The sequence below is a fragment of the Lingula anatina genome, chromosome 3 (assembly GCF_051362555.1).
Source record: "Lingula anatina isolate TDL-2025a chromosome 3, LinAna3.0, whole genome shotgun sequence".
NCBI lineage: Eukaryota > Metazoa > Brachiopoda > Lingulata > Lingulida > Lingulidae > Lingula > Lingula anatina.
Window position 1 is genome coordinate 19,903,786 of NC_141769.1, and position 25,582 is coordinate 19,929,367.

The window sequence follows — 25,582 nt, forward strand, 5'->3', positions numbered from 1 at the left end:
TCTTTGATAAGCAAAAAATACAAAAACATTGGATATATCTTTTCTGTTCGAAGAATATTATTTATTTTTTCACTTTACATCTTAAATACAGCAAATAAAATTAAATAAAGCAAAATTAAATCTGTTTTACGTTTCATTTTGGTCTGATGACATTCAACTGCAGATTCACTGCGGAGCAGTTCTATTTGATTGATGGAAGTGTAACATGGCCGCTGGTCACTAGAGCCGGTATTGTTGATATGGGTTATATATGAAATCAAGATCGAGCTGGCAATACCGGAATCTAGAACCTAGGGTACACAATCCAGGCAATCGTTCAAACAATGCTAAAATTTCCATCACTCTGGACGAGGTTTTGGTATGTGGAATTGAATGGAAATTCGTGCCAATTAAAGGCTGCGTACGCCCACGTGTTAGCCCCTAGGTTGACAATCGTAAAGGAGACCACGTTTAGGATGACCCCAACTTTTACCTGAAAATAGATTTAGAATTTAAAATGATGCATTATTTTATAATGGAAGCGCTTTACTTCCACGAACATTATTAAGTGAAGCCTAAATGAAAAAATCCTACTGCACTTAACTCAAGTACCTCGCCATCTTTATGCCGATATGTCTACTTATGATATAGCAACAAAGTAAAGGATGATATTCTGCGGTTGCTTCACGTACAGTACATATAAATTGTTCTTCCTGATCAATCTTTGCACCTTTAAAATTTGGAACAATTATCATAATGGCACAAAGCAAAGTTGTTTTAAACACAGTTTGTCCATTAAAATGAAAAGAACAAACAGGATGGGGACCGTTGACAACCGCACATATGCAACCCTCTTACATTCACGCGCGCACACACATACACACACACGCGCGCGCGCGCGCTCTCACATACATGTACATACATAGGGGTGTTTACGGGACGTGTAATGTCACTGACATTATACTTATTTACCATGTCTATTATCCGAATCCTCCCATATGCAAAGACGAAAGCATTAGCACTTGTCCCGACTGGTAACATGAACGTCATATTTGTGCACAATTCCACCGGCCACATTATGTAAACCGGGTTGTAGCCAAACTGCAAAGCCTGCATAAATATAAATAAAAAACACAATAAAATATTAAAATAAAATCAGAATTTAGAACTTAGAACTTAGAAGTATAAGACTGGGTTCTCATGCCCAGATTGATCCATCTGGATCGGTCTATCTCTCTGGGGAGTCTCACTATTTGCTTTCAACTTAACCGGCTTAAACGTCGGTCACGCCTACCGTATCAGCTAGGGGGTAAAGATAATTACCCCCTAACAGCTTTGCTAGGTATCTACAGTATTTATCATTTATCATTAATTTTCATTTTATTTTGGTTATGTAACTATGAGAGGGAACAAAACAGACAATTTCTGGCTTACCACGCTCCCTACAATAGGCATCAGTAATGTTGTCGAAGCTGTGTTTGTGATAAACTCTGTCATTACCGTGGCGACCGCACATAGAACCATAATCAGCTGCCAGGGGGCCAGGGAAGACAACGAAAACAGTCTGGCGCCGATCCAGTCTGACAAACCCGAAGCCTGACGTATATGTAAAGGGAATGTTTGGTTTACATAGGTATAACAAGAAATATTTTGTCAAGGAAATATGGAAACGGGGTGCAGAATTTTTTGAATATCAAATACCGCGAATCTTCACTGAAACAGGATAGAAAGGGATACAAAATATGGTAATTGGTTACCAATTTTGGAAAAGACACTGAACCAAGGAATCTGTGTTGGAGGCTGCCGGTGACCATTCATGTTACTGTTAAACGACTAACAGATCTGAATAGAAATCGCTGTCCTCAAAATGGAGTTTCTATGGATTAAGAATATGTTGAGAGGTCGAGGGTAATTCTACACACTTCAGCTAGAGGCTTCTGAGCAAAGAAACGGTCATAGCAACTGGTTTGGACATAACTGGAATCACACCCTATCCATTTTAATTATTTAAACCTGTTTCTTGAAGCTATTTAACACCAAACACAAAGTATACAGACAGATATGTTTAAGTTATATTTTAGTCTAAGACTCGAAATATTTGTTACCTCGCACGCAGACGCAAGCGCCACGCCACCGCCTAGCAATATAAGTATCCCCCAGGCGACCTTGCTTTGTGCATATTTCCAATCCATAAGGGTGGCCATTGGGTCATCGTCTTTGCAGAAATGTAAAACGTGTTGCATGTTCAAACCAAATTTACATCAGTGTGTTATATGTAGCATATGGTTCTTTTGGAAAAATGTGTACTTTGCTTTGGCATGGACCTGCCTGTTTTTATATGGAATCCATAAAGAAACTATTCCAAACTAACTGTAGTTTAAATTGTCACAGGAGACCTTTATTCATGAAATATAAAATCACAGAGACCGTCTTATTAAATACGAGACGTGTTATTTTTCCTTTCATTTAAATGTGCACATTTCTCAGAATGTGTCCTTTCACACCTACTTACCTTCGTCACGTGTCGTCGAATCTGATGCCAAACCAAAATACCTTTTCTATTCGGATTAGACGGGATGACAAATAAAGAAAATATAACAGCCATGGCCGCGGTCCCATCTGACACGTATCTGTTGGGGAACAATAATAGCTATAATGCGCTAAGTTAGATATCACAGTTGGAAAGATATAATAATAATAATAATAATAATAATAATAATAATATACTTTTAAAATGTGAGATTTCGTATTACATTTTTTTTCGTTTATTTAATAACTCTTGCATTAGCATGGGGCAAATAACATACCCCTTTCTAAAAATCCAAATAGTTGAAATAACACAGATTATAATAATGCACTTTTTAAATCATTTATCATTGAAATTAAAACTATGTTCAAGGAAACTATATACATTTATATCATAAGCTTTAATCAGTTACATATGGCTATATTGTTTTGATAGACTGCAAATTGCTGCAATTGTATTAGCCTACCCTTTTCTGAAGGCAACCGACCATCCGTCTATAAAACGCGGTTCTCGGGTAAGCCACAGCAATGATAGCACGGAAAAATGTACCAGCACTGCCTTCTCTGCAAACCTGTATATTGGAACGCAATGAGATTGCAATATGTCTAAGTCTAAAATACCTGCAAAGCCTCTATAACCTTTCGTAGCTAATTAAAAGAAATGAGCCGTTTGACCAAGGGCATGTTCTTGAAAAGCTTAAATACCTATATAAAGAAAATATTTTAATATATGAATATCAAAATGTTAAAATACTTTTCACTCTTTTTTTTACTGTGAACAATATTGATTGCTAGGATGCAATGCAAGACATGCGTATCCAATGTATAAATACAGAAATAAATATACATTGATTAATCAATTAATATATTGAAATTGCTATCCATCTTGTAAGGGAATTTAATGCATAAATAAGTATACATTAACTAATCGCTTAATTGATTAAAATAATTATCCATGATGTAAGGACATTTAAAGTTCTTTATATGATAATAAACTAACAACGAATGTGAAAGTGTTTTAAAATAATCCCAATATTCCTCTTCCTTCCAGTTCAACGGAAATTTAACTATTGGTCTATTTACAGACAAGAAACAATTTTATTGAATATTAAGCGACGAATAAATGTGTAGAAACTTTAAGTGAAATTTCTATAATGTTAAATGAAAGCGAAAGTAGAAAAACGATGGGTCGACATACGTCATGGGTCCCAGACTTTCATATTCCTTCGTCAGTACCTTGTTAACTTCTTCTTTCCCCCTAAAAACCTGGCCCTGACAAAAAGTGTCCCTGTGAAAATGAACATATCATATTATATTATATTATATTAATGATTTTTTAATGTCTTTTTGTTATATCCCTTAAAAGTGTAGGAAGAATAAAATCAAAATCGAAAAGAATAAAATGGGCTTTGGCCTTAGTTTGATATTATTAAAAAGTAACAAGACGAAACCAGTGGAGGGATTCTAGGTTTCTCGTATCACCGAACAACATTTTAGAAATGTCAACGTTCTTGCAATCGAGTATCTATTATCCTACCTCCAACCTAAGAAGAACAGCTGCAAGACGAACCAAGTGCACACCGTAACCAAAAGAGATACAGGAAAACCATACATCAGCCATGTCGCAAACGTTATGCCGGGATCGGTGAGGGCTTTTTTGTCAGCGTATATTCTGAAAAACAAACAAACAAATAAAAAAATAGATTGGATATAATAAAAAAGCAAGAAAAAGAAAACAACAGGATCTTTTATGCATTCCCCTTATACATTCGAAACTTTTGTTTGGCTTGTATAGTATAAACATGCCCACTTGCGACCTAAGAAAAACATTGTCCTACATTTACCTTCCTCTTTGCTAATGTATCATTAGTAATTACAATATTTACAAAAAAGACACTCACTGATCTGCCACATCTTTGAAAATGAGATTCGTAGAATGCCCCGTCAGGGTTGCCGTGCCTCCTATACTTGCAGCATAAGCAATGGACAAAGTGAAAGCTTTTTCCATGTCCTTTATGGAAATAGTAGAGCGGTATTTCGGTTTATCTTCTGGGAATTTGTCCACGCCTCGCATTTCTATGTCGGTAAAACCATCGTCGTTTGTCTTCTCCAAGTCCATGAGGGAGCTAATACTGTCATCTTCGGAGGCCATGTGTCCGAGATTCTCGCGATATTTCTTCCCCACTGACGAGATCCCATCTGGGATGTCTGAGAAATTAATTGAATATACTTACATATTTACAAGATTGTTTCTCTGTAGTCCTATGCCTGAACTTGTAGCATTCTTTCAAAATATAGCACATGAACTCAAGTAGAGCAAGGAAAAGCTATATAAGGCATAGAGAGAAGCCACCAGTTACCACCTTAAACATTCAATGGATTATATCATGGTTTGTAAGCGCTAACACATGTACCAATATTTTAATAAAAACCTAGATGAATACACATTAATATATATAATTGGCACCCTCAAGAATTTAGACATATTTATTTAAAATTGCCCCTTCTGTTCAAAGAAGACAGGTTTTTCCGTGATGTCAAGCGAGCAGAAGGTACATGTGCTTGCCCAAAAGTGCTACATTGGGGCTGCTGCAAATGCCCTAATGAAGGCCAAATATTTTATTTTATTCTGAATAGTGAAGGGGGGCGAACAAGGGGCCGCTCAAGCTTTGGCGCATGAGAATCATCCAAGATACTTAAAAGCGTAAAGTTCAGAGCGATTTGAAGGAGAGTGGGGTCAGATACACTATAAGACTAGGGACTACTGTGGGACTGTGCGGCAATGAAAAAAATTACCGAATCCATTTAAAGATAGATTTGTCGGTTGCTCGGTTGGTCGTTTTGCCTAATGACAGTATTGTGTACCGGTGCAAATTCATTTAGTTTTGCGTGTCACATTCATATTGCTTTCCCAGACAACATTACCCGTCGCAGAGTTTTACCCTTATCATGGAAAGGTGAACCCCACCTCACGCGGATTCTCGGACATTTTCTATTCCTGTATAATATAGTGCAACGCAGACAGTCTCGTTTTAGGTTATCTCGGATGATTTCCATTGGCGTCTGAAAGGCAAAATGAATTTGATATTTACAACAATACATTTACCTTTATTCTCCGTCTCCATTTCCTCCAGGCGGCGTAAAATCGCCTCTACAATTGGGAGCATCATGGCGACGGTGCTGCCAGTGGTACTCATCCACATGGCTAAAAACCATGTGATCAACATGAGCCCAAACAACAACCTACGTATAAAATGATAAAACTCATATATATACCCATATATATATATATATATATATATATATATATATATATATATATATATATATATTCGATTTTATCAGGTTGGTTTCGGGGTGTATCCTGCGTACCTTGCTCCAAATTTGTAAATATTCACCCCAGTGACGTAAACGTCATTAGACTTCATACAGACTAGCTGCAGTGCATTTCATGCACTTGCCTTTCGAATGTCTAAATAAACTGCATCAATTCAAATAATTTTGCTTACAAGGACCAAGGAATAAGAAAAAGAAGAAAGAAGGAGAAACCTTTTAGGTTCAGTTCCGACCAGAAGCAACATCCTCAGTGCCATGCGTTTGTGCAGGTGACATCTCTCTATGGCAGTGGCTATAATAAATCCTGCCAGCTGTAGCATATTGATGTCCTGGCGGCGAGAGAAAAAAAAACAGCAAGTATATTTAGCTCTTCCTCTACCCTTTGCTTGATGAAAATATAACGTGTACATTGGATAATGTTTCTATTTCCCTTTCTTTATACTATTCAGTGCCGGGAAGTAAGGCACGCCAGTGACGATTTCTGAAAAAAATCACACCAATGGTCCCCTCTTGAAATTAGAATTTTGACTAGCAGAATCATAGATCTAAACCATACAAAGTGGCACCGTTCGCCCTCTAAAATACCAAAATTTTCGGGGCGCGTCAGACGGCCCAAAACCCCACGCCAAGGGGGCATCTGCAGACATCCTTCAAATAATCCTGGATCAGTTGTTGTCAAATCCATCAGTTATACTAAACTATAGCAGCTTTTTATGCAAAAGGTAATTTGTCCGGACGTTTTTTTTTTTTTTTTTTTTTTTTTTTTTTTTTTTTTTTTTTAGCAGCCGTGCACGCTAACGATTGCGCCGTGAGTGAACCGCCCACCCTCTGTTGGTACGAGTTTCCTCTTATAGTAATAAAACAAAATTTTTAGAACTGATTTTTATCCACAAAAACTGGACGTTAGAGAATTCGAAGCGGCGTAGGATTGTCTAGCGCTGTCCACGTTAGCGGAGTTACCACGGAGCCGCGGACTCCAGGTCAAATGCAAACTTTCTACCCTAACACGGAGAGGACCAGTTTGGATGCCCTTCAGCTGTACAAATGTATTTCATCCCGCACAACCCCCGAACAATGTCTTATCACTGAACTTTGAAGTTGATGATGTACACGAGACCTTGTTTGAGATGCCGACCAGGAGCGTTCCTACATAGATTCCTTTTTTACTTGACTTTGTTTTGAGCTGAGATTCAGTTTAGTATCACCTATGACGTTAAAGAGCACAATGGGATGACTTTAGTTTTAGCAAGCCCCTAGGAAGAGGAAATTATTTTAAAAACGTACAAATGTGTTGAAGCTGGTGCGCTTTCCATTCAAGCAATTGAGAAGATGTGAATTTTGAGAAATAACACATTTGGCAGATAATTCCGCCGAGAGGATACCTTTTTTTCTGGTGAACGCGGTTTACAGGCGGTATGACATGGTGCTATAGCGGGAAAGCTACAAAATCCATATCAAGTTTGGTCGCTTTTATTGAAAAGACTGCCGTTCCTAGTCAGATGATTTCAGATGCTTTTATTTTCATTATGTTTACAATGAAATTACGTCTGACTTCACCTGTGACGTTACAGAGCGAAAGCGGCTCACACTTTCACAGTTTTAGTTTTAAGTAGTCTTTGCATTTTTAATGTTCTCTGTGTAGTTGCCCCGGGTACTGTACTGTACCCAGACCCATCTCTGTGGGGCGGTGAAATGCCCCATCCGGGATTTGAACTTGTGACTTTCCGTTACCATTGAAGATGATGTGTTATGTTCATTTAAGCAGCTGTGGACGCTCCCGATTGCACCGTGGGCGACCCCCCCTCCCCCACCCCCACCCTCCTTAGGTACGAGTTTCCTTCTATCGTAATAAAACAATTTTTTAGTAATGACTTATCAATATAAATTACATCAAACGTTCCAGAATTCTAATCCGCGTAATAGTATCTAGCTGTTCCCTAGTCAGCGGAGTTTCCACGAAGCCGCGGAAGCTTCATCGGCTGGCTTCAGATCAAATGTAAACTTTCTACAGTCAGAATCAACGTTCATAAAACGACATCAAACACTTAGATCTAGACTCAGTTTTACACGTACACACATGCAAAATTGAAATGCACCTAAACACACACGCGCACACACACACGACCACACAAATATACTACCTTCCAATATTGCTGGCTGATATCCTTGGCCGTCATAATCCCCAGTAAAGGTACCAGAGCGACAGGGATCAGCGCTGTCATTGCCATAGGAACAGCTTCTGTGATCCAATAGACAGCCATCAGTACGGCGATATAGCTCGCCTTTCCGATCTATGGGTAGATGCGAAAAGAAGAGAGATAACGATTATCTTACATGCAATAATCACCGAGTCATCCGGTGGTATTTTCATTAAAACGAAAATAGGGCCGTAAATGCGTTTGTTTACGGTATTGCTGTTTTACCTTGGGTGCTAAAACTGGATATCTTTTGTGGAGTAATAACAATAGTAATATTAATTTATTCAGATTTTAAATATATAAAATATATACACATTATGTAAAATATATATCAGGAAGTGAATTCTGTTTGCAATATTAAAAGTAATAATAATTGTTAAATCCTCTAGTTTTAGAAGTGAAAATGATTAATAAGGTAGTGATTTAAAGGATAAATATAGCTAAAATGTAAAGTATAAACAAGAAAATGTTCATGGATAAAAACTTTTTAAAGCCTTTTGTTTCCTTTTAAAGGTATCAAAGTCTCTTGTGCCGTGACGTTGAAGAGCGTGAATAAATGATACATGTACATGTAGCAACCAAATTGGCTTAACCGTATGTGACGATTGTGTTGTCCAACCAACCACAATCTGTGCAGGGAAAGAGACTGACCGGTGTTACAGGTGTGGTCTGCTTCCCATTACTTTGTTCAGGTGACATTCGTCCTTTATACTTACTCCAATACTCCGACTAACCCTAACCTATACTAATCATATGGAATCCCGGCCTTCCATTTCTAGGAGTTTCATTCCTGTGACACTGATCATTTTTAGCTCTTGTGCATTACTCGTTAGTGTGAAGAAGAAGAAGTGGTTTTTATCAAACTTTGTAGTAGGTCAGAGATTAAACTAGCTCATGGTGAATAGACTATAAGTGAGAGAATGTCATTACTACCGATAACAGCCATGGTCGACAATAGCTGAAACGCTCAAAAAAATGCAATTAGGATAATAATTGTATTTATGTAGCAAATGGTTTGTTTTAGTGGTGGTAATAACTTTTTGGTAATACATCAATGTTTTGTTCATAGGAAATTAGTCTTAGTTTGGGTCTTGTGTCTGCCTTAAGTAGTTGACCAAGGCAGGTGATAACAGATGTTCAGTTTTCTTGATACTTGGTGACTGCATTTTCTTCGGCTAATATTCTGTTTTCCCAGCCACCAGTTTTGTTATCAAGTTTCGGCGACGGCTGTTTCCTTTTATTTGAGTGACAAATAAGATCACACACAGGCTAGTAATTTTATATTTTCTTCAATTATTCCCTTATTCATGTGTTCTTATCATCAGATTTATAATTTGTCGATTGCTGCAGTTGTTAACTATTTTGTAAAGATGTCACTGCATCTTCAAAAAAAATGTTTTTTTCTTCTTTGTGTGTAGCTATAATATTTATGCTGAATCCTACCGGGCCAGGAATTCCGCTGTTTTTATCATTTCTCGGCTGTAGTTTACATGCCGTAATCCATACATTTCTGTCTTTATATTGTCTCCGTGTCCGCATTACCAGGTGCCATAATTTAATGGGTTTCTGGTCGACTAGTTTACATGCATTTTTGTTATGCTCTTTGTTTTGGGTGTACTTCCCCAGGTGTTTAATTGTTTGCCTGGTAGTGAGAACCCGGTGTGGTATCGGGTATTCTAGGTTCTGGATGTTTTCCCCAGGTGTTTTATTAATAATAATAATAATAATAATAATTTATTTACTAAAATCGCAACCTAATAGGTTGAAGTTTTACAATGCGTCTTAAATAATAAAATCATAAGGTATTTTAAAATTAACTAAGAATTATAAACTAAACTAAAAGGACCAAAGACTTATAAGACAGTTTGAAGCAGTAATTTACATAAAATTTAAAAGACTGTGTATTATAAAAGATTATTTAAAACGCTCCGTTTTTACTTTTGGTATTAAAAATTTGTTGCTGACCCTGAGATTTCTTGGGTTCTTTTGTTTAAACAGATGGTGTAGCTTATTAAAATTCTTGATTTTTGTAAAAAAGTTCTTAAGTAAAACGACTCTTCTCTCCCTCAGAGAGGTGAGATTACTAGCCTGTAGGGCATCCTTGTAAGTATAAAATGGGTAAATAATTCTAAGAGCTCTCCTTTGAACAGATTCTAAGCATTCACATTGTTCAGCTGTAAGACCAGGCCCCCACACAGGGCATGCATATTCTAGGACTGATCTAATTATTGATTGATATATAACTATTAGATCCTCAGTGGCCAGATTTGCCCTTTTCAACTGCCTTAGATAAAAAAGCTTGGCACAAGACTTTGAATAAATTAACTGCACATGTTCTGTCCACTTGAGATCAGGGGTCAGAGTTACTCCTAGTAGCTTAAATTTACTCACTTTTTCTACAATTTCTCCATCTACCAATAGTGTTGGAATGATATCTATACATTTGGTAAAGTTAAAATCCATACATTTTGTCTTCTTTACATTTAATTTCATATTGTTATTTCTAACCCAATTTTCAAGTTGCTCTATTGCCTGTGGAAGTAGTGATTTTTGGCCAAACTGACAAAGTTCATAAATAGATGTATCATCAACAAATTTTATATCTGGGCAGCAGGTTTTTAGATCATTTATCATTGCTATAAACAGGATTGGACCTAACTTTGTCCCCTGAGGTACCCCTCCGTTAAGCTGGACCCAGTCAGATTTACACTGACCACATTTCACTCTCTGATATCTTTGGCATAAAAAGGAGAAAATCCACTTCCTAATAAACTCTGGAATCCCTTGACTGCCCAGTTTTTCAATTAAGATGCTGTGGTCTATTCTGTCAAATGCCTTTGAAAAATCTAAAAATAAAACTTGTGAATAAGATTTGGTTTTAGCAGACGGTTCGAGACCTTCTAGTATTTTGTGAGTCAGCTCTACTAGGGCGTGGGTAGTAGAGCTATTTTTGACTACTCCAAATTTGGACTTATCGATTTGCAGGCTACTCATCACCCATTTTGCCACAAATGACTCCAATATTTTACTCAACACTGGTGTAAGCGATATTGGTCTAAGATCAGCCTCTATCACTTTTGGTTGGTTAACTTTTGGGACGGGGATTACCTCTGCAGATTTCCAAGTGTCAGGTACATATCCCTCTCTGATAGAGCTATTAAAAATTGCGCACAAGGGCTTGGAAAGGAAGCCTGCAAAATCTCTGATGACCCAATTTGGAATTTGGTCAGGACCTATAGCCTTTGAGAGCTTAACATCAGAGAGAAGTTTTTCGACATCATTTACGCTAATAGTAAACTCATCTGGTACTACATAGTTCTGTTGGCCATTTTCAGCCGGTGTAAGAGGAGTCAAATTGCTACTAACACTTTGAAAAAATTCGTTGATCTTTTTTACTAGAACCTGGTAATTACCATTTGATGTGCTATCAGCAAGTGACTCTAATGAACATTTATTGTTATTCAAACCTGCTAGCTCTTTGGATTTCTTCCACCAAGTGGATTGTTTGCCTAGTAGAGAGAACCCGGTGTGGTATCGGATATACTAGGTTCTGGGTGTTTTCCACAGGTGTTTAACTGTTTGCCTAGTAGTGAGAACCATGTGTTGATATCTTGTATACTAGGTTTATATTTTGTGGGAGTTGTTATGTTCCTATTCTGGGGAGTCACCCAGCTGTATGTTCGTTTGCCTAGTCGGTTTTACCAGATATCCCTTTTTTTACGTGCACGGCTAAGCTGAGGCTGTTGCCTGCATGGATTTTCTCTGGCGGCGGACTAGATGTTTTTGCATTTTTAATATAAATATGGCTCGTGTCATATCTACCCAGGCTATTCGTTGGGTTTATGCCGGGTAAATATGTTCTCTGTACAAGTGTATATTTTATTCATATTACTTATTCCGTTTACTTACTTGAATTACCTGGCCCGGGACATTTTATTACTGAATTGTCTTATGTATAAATGCAGCTACCTTTGCGCGGTCTTCTTAGTTTCCTTTGTCTTTAAGTTACCATGCCTCCCAAGACCCCTCCCGGGAGGAGTAGGGGGTCCAGGACGTCGGGTGTCTCCAATGCGCGCTCATTATCCGGCAAAAGACGATTGGCTCCTGCATCCACTGCTCTTGGTGGAAAGAAGCCGAGTCACACCGCCACACACTTCTTCTGAGATGGAATCAACCTTTACTTCACTTGTTATCGACTGCGATTTGTTGGCACAGCGTATTATTGCTCATCAAACTGCATCAGAGGCACAGAAATGCCGAGCGCTTCTCCTTCTCCCGACTCCTCCCTGCAAGAGACCCACGTTCAGCAGCAGATACCCGGTATCAGCAGTCTGTTAGGCACTGTAAACACACGGGTCCAGCCTATGAAATTAGAAGTGATCCACATGCCCAGAAATCGCCGATTACCCTTTACCAATGGACTGATGCCTTTTTTTCAGCGATTTTCTTACAAAAATTTATATGATTCTGTAAACTTACTTAAGTACGGTTCAACTATTAGAGCATTAAGTAGCTACCTAATGCTAATGATTGGCGTCTTTATGATGACGCCTTTTGCAACTTACGAGCAACAATACTGGTCCCGTGGGAACAAGTTATCCCTAAGTTACATTTAAATGTGGCAACCATGAATATTTCTCCCCTTTTCTACGTCCCTTTCGTCATCTTTTTTGCCTTTTATAATGGGGAACAATGTACCTTTAGTCTATGTCAATTCAAGCACTGTTGCCAGTACTGCTAGGGATTTCATCCTAAAATCGAATGCCGCACATCCCATGCCCAGTTACAGACCCCGCCTACAAAATTGTCTCCTAACTCCAATTACCCATTCCCTGTTACAACTGGAACTTAAGGTTAGGATCCTCATAAGGTGATTTTTCTCATCAATATATTTCCAAGGGTTTCCGCCTTCATTGCACCACCACTCCTAGCATTCACGCACCTCATAATCATTTATAAGCACGTACTCAGCCTGAAGCGATTTTGGATTATATTGAATCAGGTTTATCCTCTGGGCGGATTGCTGGCCCAATTTTATTTCCCTCTTTCAGATTTTAAATGTTCACCATTACACGTCATTCCTAAACCTGAACCTTACAAATTCCGTGTTATTCACGACCTTTCTTATCCCCACCTGGACTCGGTTAATTCTAATGTACCCAGAGTATTTTCTGTACGACTCAATTGATACGATTATCGCCCATGTCCAACATTTCGGCCCTGGTGCTCTTTTAGCTAAGTCTGACATTCTAGATGCTTTCCGCATTTCACCTCTTAGCCCGTTGTTTGTTTCTCTTGGAATGAATTATTTTATTATGAAACATGTCTGCCAATGGGTGCAAGTTGTTCGTGCCAAATATTTAATCACTGAGTACAGCTCTACAATGGATGTTGAAGAAATTTCATGCCTCGGCCATATCCCATATACTGGATGATTTGTGTTTCATTGGACCTCCCCATTCCAATAACTGTCAAGTTGATTTACAAAGTTTTCTTGCGTTATGCAAACGGATGAACGTTCCAATTAATGTCGAAAAAAAAACTTTACTCCGACCACTTGTTTAACTATTTGCGGCGTTGAAATAGATTCACTGCAAATAGTAAGTCGTTAGCCACAGGACAAATTGGAAAAGTGTTATCTTTTAGTTTCCCAGCTTTCTCAAAGGAAAAAGATACATATCTTATTGGTCTTTTAAACTTTGCATGCTTCGTCGTAGTATCGGGCAGAGCTTTCTTACGCCGCTGAATTGATTTAACTGTTAGTGTTAGGCGCCTGCATCATTCTATTCGACTCAATAGTGAAGCAAGAGCGGACCTAGGCATGTGGCTTCATTTTTTACATTACTTTAATGGAAAATCAGTCCTGCTGCCTTCATCATGGCAATCATCAGATACCTTACACTTGTTTACAGATGCCTCGGGGCCAATAGGTTATGCGGCGGTCTTTGGCTGTCACTGGTTCTTTAATGAATGGAATGTATGCACCATATGACAATGGGTTGCTTCGTTTAGGCCACTGGGACATTCAATTTGCAGTTATTAGTGTTAAAGTGCGACGTGAAAAGGAAACATCATACGTTTTCCCAGGTCAACAAATGCGTGTGGTTCGAAGAGGCATGTTTACTCGATGTGTACTTGAACCCACGATTGGCTTGTATTTTAGTACCCAGCTTTAGATGAAAAGGCTGCATAACTCAACCGGCAGAGGGTCTATATTCTAAGCGGGATGGCCCGGGTTCTAGCGTGTGATTTTTTTTATTATTTTTGTTATTATTTTTTTTTGTTGTTGTTGCATATTTAAGCATATGTTAACATTGTTTTATATATTTATATGAAAAGATAGTTACATTATTATCAGATATCTTAAATAGACTTAAAAATATGGCAATCATTTATGCAATTATAATGCAGTGTAAAACAAAGTTATATTTAGATAGAATAAATATGCTGCCAGTACAAGTTGCATTTTCTTGGTTAATTTGTAATTAAATCTCAATATTACTACATTCAATAATAAATAAAAAGTTAAAGTAAATAGAAATTTTAAAAATTTTACATCTTTTGCAAGTTTTTTGTTCTATATGAGCAATTGTATTGTTACTTGTACACTCTCCACTCTCACCTGCCACCTGCCTTCATCCTTGTGGCGTTTTTCATACTAAGACTTAATTACTTTCAAGCGGCACTTGTGCGACAGAATTAACGGGGACACCTAATTGGACAGTGCCACTTTGCCTCTGGAAGACCTGCTAATCAGGGGCATATGAGTTCAGTTATTTAGGAGACAGTTAGTGCTCTCCCTCACTTGTCTCGTAAAATTCACCACATTAAGTAGTGCATTATTCAGGAATGATAATTTTAAAGTGAATTTTGGTAAAGTTATTCAAACCTAACCCTGTCCCCCCCTAATAATTTTTTTCTCTTTTCATGACTAATGAAGCAGATTTGAGCATTGGCTAAGTGTAATAAGGTTGTATTTATGCTAGTTAGCTATAACTCGTTTGGCACATTTATTAGTCATTTAAGATTATCTGGTTATCATTTGTTTATTGATATATATCATACATGTGAGATATATTACTTTAAAACTATAGTTAGGTAAATGTACTAAGCAGGGCAAATATGGCAGTACTAAGGCCAAGAGAGACAACTCTATGATTGGGCTGTCAGAGCAATGAGGAAACCTACGTCCCCGTCCTAAAAGGTAGGGGTTCCGTAGCTCACTCTCAGCCTAGGCCGGCTTTAGAATGTGAAACTTCTTAAAAAATAATCACTGCCATTTGTGACCATTTTTTTTCCCTCCATCTTTTCTTTTCATTTGTGCCAACTTTTTGCTCCTATAGCTGTTGTAATTCCTCATATTTTTCTTAATTAAGCCTGGTTACACTCATTAACATATTTTATTATTTTTATATTATGTCACTTATATAATTTGGGGGATGTTTGATTATCTCCCCAGTTTTGTAACTTTGTATCTTATTAGTTTTCGTCATTGATAAATGACAATTTTCAGTCATATGGACTTATTTTACTTATTTTGGAGCAAAATCAGAGCTTCGTTGTGCTTGTGAACATTTGGGTACATAATAATACGGTTACCAAGTTATAGGTAATATGATATAATTCACTTGGAAAATACCATGCCCTTGAAATTTTTTCATAATCTTGGCCTCTGGTGACCTTGAAAATAGTTGCAAGTGTTTGGCAGTGTCCCAATTGGTTGATATTGTTTCTTATAACATGTTTCTAGGACAACTGGGGAACTGTCATATAGACATTATGGGTTTTTTTGTTCCAAAAATGCTTTGACCTTGTAATAAAGTCATGACCTTGACCTCCAGTGACCTTGAGACTAGTTGCAAAAGATTGGGGATCACTCACTTAGTAGAAGTTGGTACTTAAAACATGTTTCTGTGACATTGGGAAACTGTCATATAGACATTACGGGGGTTTTTCCTCCAAAAATACTTTGACCTTGTAATAAGCTCATGACCTTGACCTCCAGTGACCTTGAGACTAGTTGCAAAAGATTGGGGATCACTCATTTAATAGGAGTTGATACTTAAAACATGTTTCTGGGACATTGGGAAACTATCATATACAGGGTTACCACTTAATATGGAATATTAATTTTTGGCGAGTAAATTTTCTACAAAATATTAAATTTCTCTCTAACTACTTTAAATCTAAAGCTGAGGTGTCACTCCATGTGTGTTACCTAATTACCACACAACTCTCGAAACAATTGATGTATGCAGTTGCATGTTCTGTGGTCAGAAATGTGAGGGGTGGTCTTTTCGGCAATTTCTGCCCTTGTATAAAAGCGCATGGGTTTGGTCAATCTTTGGAGTGTGTTTAGAGAAGCAACAGAGGGATCGCTCTGAAACTTGACAGGTACCTTAGTGAAGATATGGTTCGACAGCTATCAAACGCAGCTTACTATGGGATTCTTGCTCTCAGCTCTCAGAGAAAATGGCCAGAAACGGACAGCCAATGCAAGGTAATTCAACATTTATCAGGAACCGTTTGGAAAATCCTCCAAAGAAATATTGCAACAGGGGCACCTACTCCAATACCTCGACCAGTGTGTCCGCATTTCACACCAAGAAGACAGGATCGCCTTCTCCTTAGAGGACGCCGTGCTGGTCGTACAAAGACAACCAGTGTCCTCAGAAAAGAGTCGCAGAATGTCATTCAAACGCCCGTTTCAAGGTCCCTCGTGAACAAGAGATTACTGAAAGCCGGTTATTTTGCACAAAGGCCAGTAGGGAAACCACTGTTAACAGCAGGTTATAAACAGCGACGTCTGCAATGGGCTGGGGACCACGTGCATTTGCAGCCAAAACACTGGAATCACGTCGTTTTTAGTGATGAGGCCAGATATGGATTTTTTAGGGTTGATGGTCGAATCCGTGTCCACCGACGTGTACGAGCGGCATAAAACGATGATTGTGTACTGCCTAGGGTGCAAGCAGGGGATGGTAACGTCTCTGTTTGGGGAGCATTTCATGCCGGTGCCTAGGACCAGTTGGTTTTTCTAGGAGGCAACCTCATCCAGGATACCTACAGAGACATTCTACAGCAAACAATGCTTCGATTGGTAAGAGTCATCTTAAGGAACAACTTTGTGTACCAAGACGACTGCGCAACCCCACATCGAGGCCGACGAATCACTGTTTTTCTTAAAAACCAATGGGTTCAGCAACTGCCCTGGCCTGCAAACTCTCCAGATATGAACCCAATTGAAAAACTTTGGGCAAAAGTAACTCACACAATTAATAGCTATGGTCATCGACCGGTAAATAGTGATGAACTGCGACAGGCAAATATCACTGCGTGGAATGATATCCCCACCCAAACTCTAAAACACGTGTCACAGGGTATGCCATGTAGGATGAGGGCGCTGCAAGCGGCTGCTGGAGGTCATACCCGCAATTACTGACTTTTCATGATTTACTGTAGTGAGTTCTTTGACTGTGTAACATATCACTGGCCGGAGGCTATCATTTTCTTTAATATCTTAGCTTAAAGTTAATATTGACATCAAACTGTTGATATGGTTTTCTGGGGGTGTTCCTTTCTTTTGAATGGCATCTTATGTCAGATTTGATATAATTGACCAAAAATCTCATAACAGAAGACTGGTTGTTTTTATCACTCGGTGACATACTTTTTTAATGACTCAAGCCCAAAAAAATTTAATCAGCACTCAAAAATAACAATGATAAAAAATATTCCATATTAAGTAGCAACCCTGTAGACATTATGGGGTTTTTTCTCCAAAAATGCCTTGACCTTGTAATAAGGTCATGACCTTGACCTTCAGTGACCTTGAGACTAGTTGCAAAAGATTGGGGATCCCTCACTTAGTAGGAGTTGATACTTAAAACATGTTTCTGTGACATTGGGTTCCCAAGTTATGGATTTCAAGTCCACCCACCCCATTCAATAGCGGCCATTTTGGATTTTTGTGGAAAATGAGACTTTGCCATGGGGGGATTCATGGGGGGAACTTTTTGGGATATATTGGGCCTTCAACGGACCAGAATCAGTTGAGAAACCTTTGTCACCAATTTTTTCCAACCTAAGTTGTTTATTGACTGGCCTAATAAATAGACTGTAGTCCGACGATCATTCAGTGAAAATGCGGCGATGGTGGCTGTCTGTTCGTAATTTGTGGGAGAAATAAACTGAATTTTGGCAGCGGTAGGTACCAGTAGTAGTCATTTTAATGTTAAAACATTCAACTTCGTAAACGTTTCTGCTCATGTTTAATTATTCTATGGCATTGATGATAGGTTAAAATGGGTGACTTTCCTGAGCTAAATGTCACTTTCGACATAAAGCACCGGTACTGGTAAAACAGCATGTGTACTGTTAAAATTTTGAACTTTTTTCCTTAATAGTTTTTTTCTATGTGAATTCTGTAGAAAGGACTGTTATACAGTTTAAAAATGTGTGTGTGTGTGTGTGTGTGTGTGTGTGTGTGTGTGTGCAAACCTACATGTATGTCCGTTGCTAGTAGGCCTACGTGTCAGAGGCAGATGTTTATTCTACTGATAACTGTCAAATAAAATTCAATTTCTTCCGGCTTTATATTTAAAAGGGGGCACAAAAATAATAATTTGAATGTCAAGACACTAATTTGAAAAATATGACTAGCTAGAAGGTATTATTTTGATGACCATGAGAATTTTTTTCAGTGATCAGCTGGTTATTAGCAAGACCACATATTTAGCCAGCGAAATATTCAAACCATGGTACTCATGGTACTCCTCATTTCTGACTGTCTTAGTATGGTCATACTAGATTATATTAAGATATTTGAAAATAAATCAAAATTCCCTGTCTTACACATACCTGGCTGCCTTTCTGTCATATCTTTAGAGCACATTCCGAACAGCGGACTAACAGACCCGCGGATCAAATATGGCCGACCCACTTGAATGCTTGTTGCGTAACTCCCGCAGGGAATCTATTCAGTGTCTAATCAGGAGTTTCAGCGACAAGCTTTTTAGCGGGTCGCCATATTTGATCCGTCCGCTGTTCTGAATGCGCTGTTACATGTATATACCAGTACAGGATCAATTATTACTAAAACCACAGAACGAAAGACTAAAATCTTTTGGCGAAATATCATTCCAGTACGCGGCACCACATGAGTGGAATAAATTACCTGTAGTCTTGAGAAGCATTAGCTCAGTGAAGGATTTTAAACAAGCTTTAAAAACATACCTTTTTAACAAATTTTATTAAAGAAAATTTTATATCTCGGAAATATTAACTGGACATCATTATCATAACTCAGACTATTAACCCCATAAGGCCGGTAACCGCATATGTGCGGTTCTTTCTTAAAGGTCCCTAGGGCCGGTTACCGCACATATGCGGTTATAACTTTTCGTGCTTGTTATGTCACCTATTGTTACCTGACATTCAATAAATACGCTTTAAAAGCACCTGGTTGTATCTTGTCTGTCAGTTCAGTCATTATTGTTCCTTCTTTGAGATTCTTAATCGCCAGAAATCGTGATTTTACCACACCCTGTTAAAGCCGCTGTCACCAGGTGAATTCAAAATGGCTGCCCGCAGTAGAAAGAGACGTATGGCAAGGGAGAAGTAGTTAGAATAACTTGAAAACTCTGATGATGACGGTGAAATGTTTAGTGATACAGAGAGTGAAGATAATGATGAAGACATGCCGCTATCGAGATCAGCATGCCGGAGAGATGACTCTGGTGCAGATGCAGACCCAGAAATAGACGCCGCTTCCTTCACAAACGACGTCGCGCGTGAGGTCCTTCACATGAAAACCATGCATTTGATAATCTTTTTTTTTTTACACTGTGCTTTTTAATTTATTTTATAAGTGATGCTCAAGGGATTTTTTTTATTTATTTGTGCTGATATAAATGTTTTTGATCTCATTTATTGTCTTTGTAGTTCTAGTTTATTTTTCTACGTTTTTGTACAAGACTTCTTGTGTGAATAAATATGCATTTGGACTCTATTTGTGTACTTTGTCTTTGTCCTAGTTCAGAGCATGCCTTTCCTGGCAAGATGACGCGATAAAAGGTGATTGTTAGCTAATGAAAGGTGTCAAGTTTGTTATCAGAATAGCCCATCTCACCACCTATACCTACTTCAAGGTGAACTAATTATCAATTGCCAATTACACCTGCCGCCAGCAGTAAACATGACTCATACGGTCAGATAAATATCTTACTGACTTATGCAGAAGATAAAGACACGTAATGCCGAAAAATTGGGCTACATTTACCCAACATCCGAAGGTATACCAATGCGCTTTATGAAGTGAAGTAAACTCAATTTCATTTTATAAAATATAAAATCTGATTTGTTATACTGGTGAAAAATTATTTATTGATGAGGCGATATTGAAAAGGCAATTTGTAGTACTGCCACTCGGAAAATTTCAGGATAAATCTAAAATAATTCAGGTGTCAGCTTTGTAATTATAACACCCTATCCCCCTCCCCTGTGAAACATCCAGGAGAACAAAATTGCCATGCTGTAAGACCTGTTGACTGTAAACAGACTGTAACTTATAAAATATCTAAGATATCTCGTTAGCATTTTCAGCGGATAAGAACAAATAATGTGAAATGGTTTTGCCTTATTCCCATCATAAAAATAGCCATTATTTAATGAAATGAGCAACATTATAATTTTATTTCAGAATATGAAAATTAATCGGTACATATATATACCTGTATATATCATCCCGTATCAATCATAAGGAAACGATACCTTTTTTGTGACAGTATTGGAAAGGTTCGTGAAAGTACCGACTTTCCATGAATATATAGATTAGATAAGTTATTCGAGAAATTTAGGTGTCAGCTTGTAATAAGAATACCCTATCTCCTTGCGCAGCGCAACGGCCAGGTGAGGTAAATTGCCAGTTAGACTTATCAACAGTAAACCGGCTGTAACTCAAAAAGTACATAGAATATTTCCCTGAAATTTTCGGACGATAAAGGGAAATAGTGTGACGTTACTGAGGTAGATTTACAAAGATGTACTTGAATGAAAAGAAAAAAATATCCTTAGTGAAATAGGCAAAAATAAATAAATTTTATTTAGAGACCGTTAAAAAGTTGACATTTAAAAGACTATATTTACTTAATTCAACCATATTCCTACATTTAGTGGTCATAGAAATAGAGCCGTAAATATTGGCTTTTTAAAAATATATATGTCAAGTAGGTTTTGTTGACGAAATAAGTTGTAATTAGTGATTCTGTGAGATAACCCCCTATTCAGCAGTCACTGACTCAAAGACCCTTAGGCCCAAGGCCGCTTTCTAGGTCACTGCTAGCCAGGGCCTATGGGGTTAAGTCATAATTTTATTAATTCAATTTAAGTTTTTAGTTTGTAAAGTCTACAGAACATATTTTATGGATTTTAGACTTTAAATAAATATATTATTATTAAATATATTATTACAGCTAGAATCTAGGATAATAAAAAATTTCTGAAATGACTGTAAGCTGGGATCTCACGTATTTGTCAGTTGCGATTAATTTTAATTAATATCTAATATATAATTTAATTCTAAGATTGTGAACCAATGGTCCAGAAATAATTGTGATAATTGAAATATTGTGAGTTGGGATCTTATCTACCTGTCAGAAGTGTTTTCCCAACTTCGAACTGCATAAGATTGGTAACCAGTGGTATTGAAAATTTTCAATTTGAGTCCTATACTGTTACAAAATTATCGTCATAGGCTACTTAAAACTAGTAGGCTATATTGTGGACTTTTATCCAGACATTGCCTTAAATTACTAAGTGAAGTTGGACTCACAGACCATTTAATTACCATGATGCATCTGATTTGATGTTTAAATAAGACTACATTAAAACATCATGCACGGCAGCCCGTAAAATTATTTCACATAAATGTGATAACATGCTGCAGTCCAGTAACCTGCTGCATTAAGTAACTAATAATTGCCCTTACTTGTTTCACGCCAGGACCGATGGTTTCTTTTTTGGCTCGAGCATGACGAGAAAGACTTTTAACAGCAATAGACAGGCAAAAATGGCATTGTCGGACACATCATGCGAAAAATCATTTAGAAACAGAAATGTTAATAGCTGCAGTGAACGATTAAAGATGAAAAGAAAAGCCGAAATCCAAAGTCGAGATACACAGACGACAAAGGAGAAAATGTGGGTGGCAGAAGAGTGTTTGAGATATACAGAAAGACATAGGATAGGAGGCGTTGGAAGTCCACAGTGGTTCACATTAAGTCTTCTGTTAAGATATTCATGGATTCATGATAGTAGCTAACTGGAATAAAATTCAATTTGCTTTTTTTTTTTTTTTTAGGAAGCCTGCTTTGTATTGTAGAGATGTACTATATTAAAATATCATACACTTCCTCCCCTTCCCCTTCCCAGCACACCCTTGTCACCTGTGTATCTCTCTTTCTCCCTCTCTTTCACCCTCTCTACATTTCTCTCTCCCTCTCACCCACACGAACAGGCGCTTATTGATGAATACCAAAAATACAAATAAACGATAGAAAAAAATAATAATAGAAATAAAAAATAAATAAATACTGAGGTACGATCATATATGAACGTCTTTATTTGAATGCCGTTTTCTCATAAACACACATATACACACAATTATGCGCGTGAGCACGCGTTTGTTTCCTCCCTCTTCCCTTCTCTCTGGCTATCTCTCTCTTTAATGCATGCACACATGCGCGCGCTCACATTAATTTGAACATTTATGCATCTCTCTTTTCATTTCCCTCCTTTTCTCATAAACGCATACAACCATTCAACCTGTAAACTCTCTTACTTAATAGCAACACGCGAAGAATTTACCGCCTCCTCATCGATTCTTTTTATTTCTAAACAAAGACAATGATAGCTTCCTTGTGTAAGCATTTTTCTTCCATAAACAACGTTGGAGACGAGTCCTGCGCCCTGTGGTGCCGGGTGAAGAAGAAAATATAGCTATCTTACTAAATACAACTCCCGGGGTAGGCGAAACATCGCAAAACAAAACGAAATTAAGGTACAAACGTACAAAATAAAATTTGAAAGAACTTACTTCATCGCCAGTTATAATCGGCAAGGGCAGTAAAAGTAGGGGTGTCAAAATGACAACCCAAAATCTCTTTGCGATCCAGCACCTCTTGACATGCTGGCCAGGCATGGCGTTATCAATAAAACTGGTGAAACAGGGACGCGGAGCCCACGTGACATAGGTACATATCTGAACACCCATTCCAGCTGGGCTACAACCTGAAAACCTTGATTCCTCAACGAGTTCGGTGACATCTTTTGGAGGACTAAGTCACTCTGTTTGCCTCAGGTTTAGGTAAACAAAGCAGGCAAGCAAAAAATAAATGAAATAAATGACTGTGACTGACATATCTCTTCGCACCAACACGGCTTACAGAAAGCACAGGTGTATGTAAAGAAATATGTAAAAAAACGTTGACTAGGAGACACAACTTGGCTGCTGGATGAATCAGTTTCGCATGGACTGTTTGCACGTCTTCCACACGCACTCGCCATCTTTACCAGGGGCGAATTGCGTTTTGGAGGTGTGTTCAGCTTGTCTACAGCTCAAGATTGCTGGACTGGGAAAAGTCTCCATAAGGAGAGGATACTGTAAAACTGACTTGCTAGGCTTGTTGACATCCTGCCTTAAAATAATGGTGCCCAACTGTAGAATCCCCATCCTATGCTGAAACGCGTCTTCAAAAGAAAGTTCTAGCTGTTATGTGGACGTAACCTGTTAATGTTTTACTTATTGTTAAGGGTTTGTCGGTGTCTCAAACGAGCGACGATTATTTTTTTTTATTTTCCTCTCGTGATGTTAAAAGTGTTGCTCAATGGCACTGGTGTTCACTAGGAGAGAAAAAAAGGAAGTTCGGCGTAGACAAACTATGTTTAATGGCGACTCATTGATTTCATGGGCTGTTGTAAAAAGTTCAGGGAAACAGCATCTCGTATTTCCGGGTTACATGCATCAGCGTGAACTGGAAACGGCATTTGCAATTCACTGCACTAAGATCCTTGAAAATTCCCTGTCTAATCAGGAAGACCCGGCAGCATTGAAGCTGAGGTTTCTTCACTTTTGCCGAAATTTGCAGCACTGAGTATCGGGTTCTCTTTAAGGTACGCGCTGTCGCATTGTACAATAAAGCGCTTAACTTTGCTATAACTTCTTTGCTGAAATAGCATCCACGATTAGTGATACTACTTACGCCTCGCTGACAACAAAATTTGTCAATGAATGAATCAATGAGTTAACCGTCGCCGTAAAACATTGTTTTTCTGCGCCAAAACTTCCTTTTATGTCTCCTCATTTACTTCAGCGAAAGTATAAGTACAGGACATACACAAAAATGGCGTTCAAAATTTGGATGGTGACGGCCACTTAAATTGAAAAGTCCCTCTAGTAAAAGAATAGTGCTAAGTTATTATATGGCATTATATGATGTTTACTGAATTTTATTACGTAATGTTATAGCATTAATAATAAATATCCAAACAAATATACACATATTTTGATTTATGGGGTTGCAAAGACGCCATAAACTAGTAAACAAAATATATGTTAACTGTAAGTCGAACGTCCATAGTGTCCAAATGTACGAGACAGCAGCTTTAAAAACCATTGCGTGCGTAATGATAAATCATTATTCACTCAAGTTCAGCTTCCTTTCAATCATATTACTTTTCAATTCTCCAATTACTCGATAAATGACGTACGGATAATATGTCGTTTTAATGAATGGCAAATGTTGGAGATATCATAAATCCATCTCTATCACCGAACTGTCCAGAATATCTGACACAAACGCAGCACTTTTATAAAAAGCGATTACGCAAGAAATTGAAAGGATCACGGTTTTACGTTTTAGCTTGGTTGAAGATCACTAAATGACTCACTGAATAATATCAATCTTCTTATATTTCATGTATATATATTTTTAATCAAATCCAAGCGTTGTTAATAAGAAAGTTTTCAACAAGTACCGAAACTGAATACGTTTATTCAATAAGTAACATGCATGTATACCGACATTTCAAAAGCCAGTACAGTACAGCAATCCTGAACTACGATAAAGTGTGCTTCTCATCAGACTTCAGGTACAATGAGGTGCATAGCAGTTCATCAAATTTTGTACAGGTGATTGCACTGCAACAGATAGTGTGCGTAAAGTTTAAAGCTCTTAAGTCAGAAACCCAACGCCAAATGATATGGTTAAATAACTTAAAGCTACAAGTATAAATAGTCTTGTACCCTGTATTCGGTATTAAGTATCATTTTAGTGTGTGTATGTGTTGGGATAAGGGTCACTCCTACAGAGAGAGGCCTCCAAAAACCAATACATCATTGCGCGTTATATAATAGGAGAGAATACAAGCAAACCAAATGTCAAAGGCACGGACCAAATCTAGTCCTATTCATAAAAAGCCCAGACCCTGTGTTTATTACAACCTGGCTGGGCCCATTCTTTATGGTGTCTTTGCATTGTTAAAAG

The 25,582-nt window shown here is 37.9% G+C and overlaps 2 protein-coding genes across 2 annotated transcripts; both read right to left on the reverse strand.

Moving 5' to 3' along the window:
* Positions 1 to 316: 316 nt before the first annotated feature.
* Positions 317 to 2,191, reverse strand: LOC147763040 (Na(+)/citrate cotransporter-like). The gene is made up of 4 exons (XM_087008726.1): positions 2,085 to 2,191; positions 1,414 to 1,575; positions 952 to 1,089; positions 317 to 472 (listed from the first exon to the last, which is right to left on the reverse strand). Exons 1-4 carry the CDS (start codon positions 2,181 to 2,183, stop codon positions 317 to 319), a joined length of 555 nt encoding a protein of 184 aa, XP_086864852.1. The 5' UTR covers positions 2,184 to 2,191.
* A 2,211-nt stretch (positions 2,192 to 4,402) lies between these two features.
* On the reverse strand, positions 4,403 to 6,161 carry LOC106155265 (Na(+)/dicarboxylate cotransporter 3-like). Its single transcript, XM_024074304.2, has 3 exons — positions 6,055 to 6,161; positions 5,612 to 5,748; positions 4,403 to 4,713 (listed from the first exon to the last, which is right to left on the reverse strand). Exons 1-3 carry the CDS (start codon positions 6,159 to 6,161, stop codon positions 4,403 to 4,405), a joined length of 555 nt encoding a protein of 184 aa, XP_023930072.2.
* Between the last annotated feature and the right edge of the window lie 19,421 nt (positions 6,162 to 25,582).